The sequence below is a fragment of the Otolemur garnettii genome, unplaced genomic scaffold, assembly GCF_000181295.1.
Source record: "Otolemur garnettii isolate 467f Iridium unplaced genomic scaffold, OtoGar3 scaffold00087, whole genome shotgun sequence".
In the NCBI taxonomy this organism is placed as follows: Eukaryota; Metazoa; Chordata; class Mammalia; order Primates; family Galagidae; genus Otolemur; species Otolemur garnettii.
Genome location: NW_003852482.1, coordinates 536,106 through 542,557, shown reverse-complemented (window position 1 = coordinate 542,557; position 6,452 = coordinate 536,106). Strand labels below are relative to the sequence as shown.

General features: G+C 48.0%; 1 protein-coding gene across 1 annotated transcript in view; it reads right to left on the bottom strand.

The window, feature by feature from the left end:
• Positions 1-5,987, bottom strand: part of DPH7 (diphthamide biosynthesis 7) — a 20,594-nt gene extending 14,607 nt beyond the window's left edge. The window contains exons 1-4 of the mRNA XM_012808175.2: positions 5,526-5,987; positions 4,199-4,332; positions 2,625-2,712; positions 458-555 (exon numbers count right to left, since the gene is read on the bottom strand). Coding sequence (XP_012663629.1) covers positions 458-555; positions 2,625-2,712; positions 4,199-4,332; positions 5,526-5,681 — 476 coding nt within the window. The 5' untranslated portion in view covers positions 5,682-5,987. The remainder of the gene's footprint in view (positions 1-457; positions 556-2,624; positions 2,713-4,198; positions 4,333-5,525) is intronic.
• Between the last annotated feature and the right edge of the window lie 465 nt (positions 5,988-6,452).

The window sequence follows — 6,452 nt, the reverse complement described above, 5'->3', positions numbered from 1 at the left end:
AAAAAAAAAAAAAATAGCCAGGCATGGTGGGAGCCTGTAGTCCCAGTTACTTGGGAGGCTGAGACAAGAGAAGTTAGAGGCTGCAGTAAACTATGATGATAACACTGCACCCTACCTGGGCAATAGAGAGGACAGACAGAGCAAGACAAAGGGAGAGAGGGAGGGAGGGAAGGGGAAGGGGGAAAGGGAAGGGGAGGGGAGTGAGGAAAGGGAAGGCAAGGAAGGGAAAGGAAGGAAAAGGAAGAGGAAGAGGAAAGGAAAAAGGAAGGAGGGGAGGGAAGGGGGGAGAGGGAGGGGAAGTAAAGGAAAAAGGGAAGGGGAAGGGGAAAAGGAAGGAAAGGAAAAGAAAATGAAAGGAAAAGGCTAACAGAAGGTGGCTTTAATTCTCTATAGCATGAAACCAGGAAGTGGCCCTGGGAGGAAAGACTCAAAACCCCTGATCAACCCTGGCCCTTACCTTCCGGTTTTCCCAGTAGACCAATCCAGAGACAAAGCCAGACACCACTCCTGCAGGGCAAGGCTTGACAATGGCAGTAATGTGTAACTGCTCTCCAACTGGAAATAAAGGAACACTGTCAAAAGGAAACAGCCCCAAGCCAGGTGAAGTGGCTCACTCCTATAATCCTGGCACTTGTAAGAGTGAGGCAGGAGCACTGCTTGAGGTCAGGAGCTTGAGAACAGCCTCAACCACAGAGTGAGACCCTGTTTCTTAAAACAATAAAATCAAACAACAACAACAAAAAAAACCCCAAGGGCCAAGCATGGCGGCTCAGGCCTATATTCACAGCACTAGGCCGAGACCAGTGGATATGCTGGAGGTCAATAGTTCGAGAGCAGGCTGGGCTCCAGCAGCTCAGTGCTTAGGGTACCGGCCACATGCATGGGGGCTGGTGTGTTGGAACCCAGCCTGGGCCTGCTAAAAAAAAAAAAAAAATACCTGGGCGTTGTGGTGGACACCTATAGTCCCAGCTAATAAGGAGGTTAAGGCAAAAGAATCGCTTGAGCCCAAGAGTTTGAGGTTGCTGTGAGCTATGATGCCACAGCACTCTACCAAGGGCAACAAAAATGAGACTTTGTTTCAAAAAAAAAAATAAAAATAACTGGGCATTGTGGCAGGTGCCTGTAATCCCTGCTACTGAGGAGGCGGAGGCAAGAGGATCACTTGAACCCAGGAGTATGATGTCACTGTGAGCTATGACACCATAGCACTCTACCCAGGATAATAGAGTCAACAAAAACAAAAAACAAGGAAATAGCTCCAGAACCCTAAAAAGATTTTTCCAGTTGTTTAGGTGAGCCATATTCCCTCATTTACTCCCTATGTGAACACAGCATGTCAGTCACTGATTCACACATTCAACTAACATTGAAACCACCCCCCACCCACCCACCCCCACATGCCAGACGCTGAGAAGGACTTGAGGACACCAGAGTTCAAGCACCTGGAGAAGGTATTTCCCATACATAACCATGAAGTAGAGGTCTATTTTTTTTTTTTTTTTTTAAGAGACAGAGACTCACTTTGTCGCCCTCAGTAGAGTTCCATGGTATCACAGCTCACGGCAACCTCCAGCTCTTGGGCTTAGACAATTCTCTTGCCTCAGTCTCCTGAATAGCTGGGACTACAGGCACCTGCCCAATGCCCAGCTATTTTTTTGTTACAGTTTGGCTGGAGCTGGCTTCGAACCCACCACCCTCGGTATATGGGGTCAGCGCCCTACTCATCGAGCCACAGGCACCACCCGAGGTAGAGGTCTTGCCTTTAACATCCACTCACTCCTGGACACCCATCACTGCCCTGGCCTCCAGGGATCCAACACCATCATCTCAGAGACAGTTAAATAAGGACTTTCTTCTGATTCTCAATCACTTCAGAAGCCATTCAAATGTCATTTCTCTTTCTCAGAGGTACATAAATGCAATGACCCCCAACAACCACGCCAGTGCTTAATTTCATTGTGTGCTCCCACCTAGAAACCTGGTCCTTGGGCCCACAGTCTTTCTAACACAACTCCTTCCCTTGTTTCTTACATAGGGCAGCTGCTCTGAACTGGCCTGAAGCAAGACCCCTTCTACACAGGCCCTCAGCAGCCATGAATCAAAGGCTAGCTGGACCTACGCCCCAGGCCCTCACTCCCTCACCAGCGTGTGTCCCTCCCTCCCAGCAATGGGGCACAGCCTCGTGGGCTGTTTACACCACTCCACCACATGACATCCCATTTCCCTACTCCACCACAATCAGATGAAGTCATTTTCTAAGTGCATAGAACAGGATTACTATAGACACTTGAAAAATTCAGAGGAATCTTATGCTTTCCTAATAACCAAGGCAAAACACCATTTTCTCATAGGAAATTCATTGCTATTCTCAGCTCCACAATCAATCCAAGACATGCTTATCAGGCTTTCCTTAGAGAACTTTCAGGCTCACTAACATGTAAGTAAACACCTGTCACTCCAGACCTTCTGCTGGTGACACCAGACAAGCTCTTCTTCAAGTCAGATATAGAAAAAGATACAATTCAAAACAGAGTACACTCTATTTTAAAATACTTATGTATAGCTAACCATTGAAAAGAGATCAAGCCCCTACCACCCAACAGAGCCTGGCCCCAGTCACTGACCTCAGATCTCACCAGGTGGAATAGCTCTATGGATCCACTGGCATTTGCTAAGCCCAAGAGGACATGGCCAGCCACTGGGATATGGCACCTAAAGAGAGAATCTACATATTAGAACACAAGATGTACCTAAGCACAGAAGAGCATTATACACCCCAGTGATTTATTAGTCACCCACTGCTCCACAACAAGGATACACTCTAAGAAAAGCATCTGTAGGCAATTTTGTCATTTTGAGAGCAATGTAGAGGACACTTACACAAACCTAAGTGGTACAGCCTATTACATACCTAAGGTATGTAGTGTGGCCTATTGCTCCTGGGCTATACACCTGTATGGCACATGACTGTGCTGAGTACTATGGGCAAACGTAATACATGGTAAGTATTTGTGTCTAAACATATCTAAACATAAAAAATGTATAATAAAGATGTGGTATAAAAGATTTTCTAAAAGGTGCACCTACATGGGCAGCTCTATTATAATCGTATGAGACCACTGTACATATGGTCCATCACTGAAACATCATACAGCACATGACTGCATTTAAATTTCAGCTCCAGGCCAGGCATGGTGGCTCATACTTGTGATCCCAGCCCTTGGGAGGCTGAGGTGGGTGGATTGCCTGAGCTCAGGAGTTAAAAGATCAGCCTGAGCAAGAGTGAGACCCTGTTCTACTAAAAACAGGAAAAACGGCTTGGTACCTATAGCTCAGGAACTAGGGCGCCAGCCACGTACACTGGAGCTGGCGGGTTCAAATCCCGCCTGTGCCGGCCAAATAACAACAACTACAACAAAAAAATAGCCAGGCATTATGTCAGGCGCCTGGAGTCCCAGCTACTTGGGAGGCTGAGGCAAGAGAATTGCTTGAGCCCAAGAGTTTGAGGTTGCTGTGGGCTGTGATGCCATGGCACTCTACCCAAGGCAACATAGTGAGACTCCATCTCAAAAATATATAAATAAAAACAGGAAAAACTAGCTGGGTGTTGTGGAGGGCACCTGTAGTCCCAGCTTACTAAGGAGGCTGAGGCACGACGGTTACTTGAACCCAGGAGTTTGCAGTTGTTCTGAGCTATGATGCCACGGCACTCTATCCAGGGAAACAGAGACTATCTTAATTATTAAATAAATAAATAGATAAATCTCCAAACTGAGTTAGAACCTACAATTTTGTTCCTAAAGGAGTTTGAGTTGCTATGAGCTATAATGCCATGACACTCTACCCAGGGCAACACAGATGCTGTCTTAATAAATAAATTAAATAATTAATTCAGCTCCAAACTGGGTTAGAACGTACAATTTTGTTCCTAAACAAAAGACCTTCCAGCTTATGAAATCAAAATGTGCATTGCCTACCAGACTGATGTTAACTCTAAGGCTATGAAAATAACAAAAGGAAATGATCCCAAGTAAAGCACTCCCCAAATGCCAACAGGTAGGTAGGAAAGTAAAGGAATAAACTCAGTGTTCAGGTATTTCGCTATCTTGTTGGAGGATATTAGGTATTAGCCTTCCCTGATTAAATAACTAGACACTCATGACAAATTCCAGACCAAGTGGGATTATCCAAGTTGTACCATTTCATGTCCAGGATTGCAGAAGTATCTCTTCTTTGGACCTCAACCAGAGGGTGAGCAGAGTTGTCCTCATTAAAACTGTACAGGTAGAGCCGACCTAAACGGATTTGAGGTTCATCAAGGTCCAGTCCACTCTAAAAAAATACAGATGTATTCTCTAATTACCTTAAAATACTGAGGAGCCCAAGGGACAGAAAGAAAGATCCAGGGAACAAAAAGGTTTGCCAGAGTGGAAGTAGAACCTCTGATTTTCTGAGCTGGAGAAGTGCCTTTTTTTTTTTTTTTTAAGACAGAGTCTCACTTTCTCACCCTCAGTAGAGTGCTATGGCGTCACAGCTCACAGCAACTTCAAGATCTTGGGCTCAAGTGATTCTCTTGCCTCAGCCTCCCAAGTAGCTGGGACTACAGGTGCCTGCCACAACGCCTGGCTATTTTTAAAGGTCTCTGTGTAGTAGAGAGAAAATAGGATTTCTTAGGAATTATATCTAATCTCTGGATCCAAACCAGGACGTTTTTGGTTCTCACTCTTGCTCAGGCTGGTCTCGCACCTGTGAGCTCAGGTAATCCACCCGCCTCAGCTTCAGAGAGCGCTGGGATTACAAACGTAAGTGACCACACCCGGTTGAGAAGTGCCTTTCTATGAGGCACCATAGACCCAGCTGAGAAGGCTGGGGTGAGAAGGGTGACTCAGTTTGTCAGGGACAATCTTGACTTAGGCCTGTTGTTCCAGTACCTGTTCTCCCTTTTAAAAATGTCCTCGTTTGGGGCCAGGCGTGGTGGCTCATGCCTGTAATCCCAGCATTTGGGAACCTGAGGCAGGTGGATTACTCAAGCTCACAAGTTCAAGACCAGCTTGAGCTAAAGTGAGACCCTTTCTCTAAAAAATAGCTGGGCGTTGTGGTGGGCACCTGTAGTCCCAGCTACTTGGGAGACTGAGGAAAAGAGAAACGCTTGAGCCCAAGAGCTTGACGTTGCAGTGAGCTGTGATGCCACAGCATTTCTACTAAGGGCGACAAAATGAGACTGTCTCAAAAAAAAAAAAAGCCCTAGTTTGGATTCAGAGATTAGATATAATTCCTAAGAAATCCTATTTCCTCTCTAGTACATAGATTTTATCCATAAACTTGAGCCACACCTGTATACAGAGAACGTTCTGCTCTCAGTAGTTTCTAACCTACGTCCCGATCATAAAGCCAACGTCCCTTCTTCCCCGCCGGGCGATTCTATACGCGGGACTCTGTCCTCTCCACCACCACGAACCAAAGAGGGCTCCCCGTGTGCGCCCGCTCTACTTCCCCGGGGCACAGCTCGACCGAGAGCCGCGCACCTGGCTCCGGGCGCCGGCCCCCACTTCCGGCTCCCGCAACTGGTAGGTGCCGCACGCCAGCAGGTGCCTGTGGCCGTCCAGTGGGCACCACTCCACCGAGTCGGCGGTGAGCTCGGTGTCCACCGCCTGAACCTCCCGGGCACCTATGTCTGTCATCCAGTCTTCGGAATACGCCGACTTGGTGCGGCACAGGTAGGACGTGGGGCTTAGGGCCAGCGGGGCGATCGCGGAAATGCAAGGACACGTTCAGACCAGGTAGTTTCGTCTCAACCTCAGCTGCCACTTCTTCAAACTCGTTCCGGGGCGCGAGACGGTACTTCCGGTTGACAATCGGGCCGCTGGTTGCCCGAGGCGGGCTCCCGTGCCCCCTGCCGGCCGGCGGACTGTGGCGACACACCTGCTGGTGAACAGCCAACCACGCGGCGCACCTGAGGCGGTGGGGCGAGGAGCCGCTATGCATCCCTGGGGGCTGAAGTGTTTGAGAAAATGTTCTACTCCTTGGAAAAGATTGAGGAAGGCAAGTTTTGAACACTTATAGGCTGACTTGTAACCCTCCCCAAAAGATACACAGTCCTAACCCTCAGGACCTCAGAACCCAACTTTTGGAAGGTCTTTACAGAAATACTCAAGTTAGATTGGGCGCAGTCGCGCACACCTGTAATCCCAGCACTCTGGAAGGCAGAGGCAGGTGGACTGCTTGAGCTCAGGGTTTTCAGACCAGCTTGAGCAAAAGCGAGACCTCTCTCTACTAAAAATAGAAAAATTAGCCAGGTGTTGTGGCGGGTGGCCAATAGTCACAGTTTTGTTTTGTTTTTTTGAGACAGAGCCTCATGCTGTCCCCCCTGGGTAGAGTGCCATGGCTTCACTGCTCACAGCAACCTCCAACTCCTGGGCTCAAGCGAGTCTCCTGTCTCAGCCTCCCAAGTA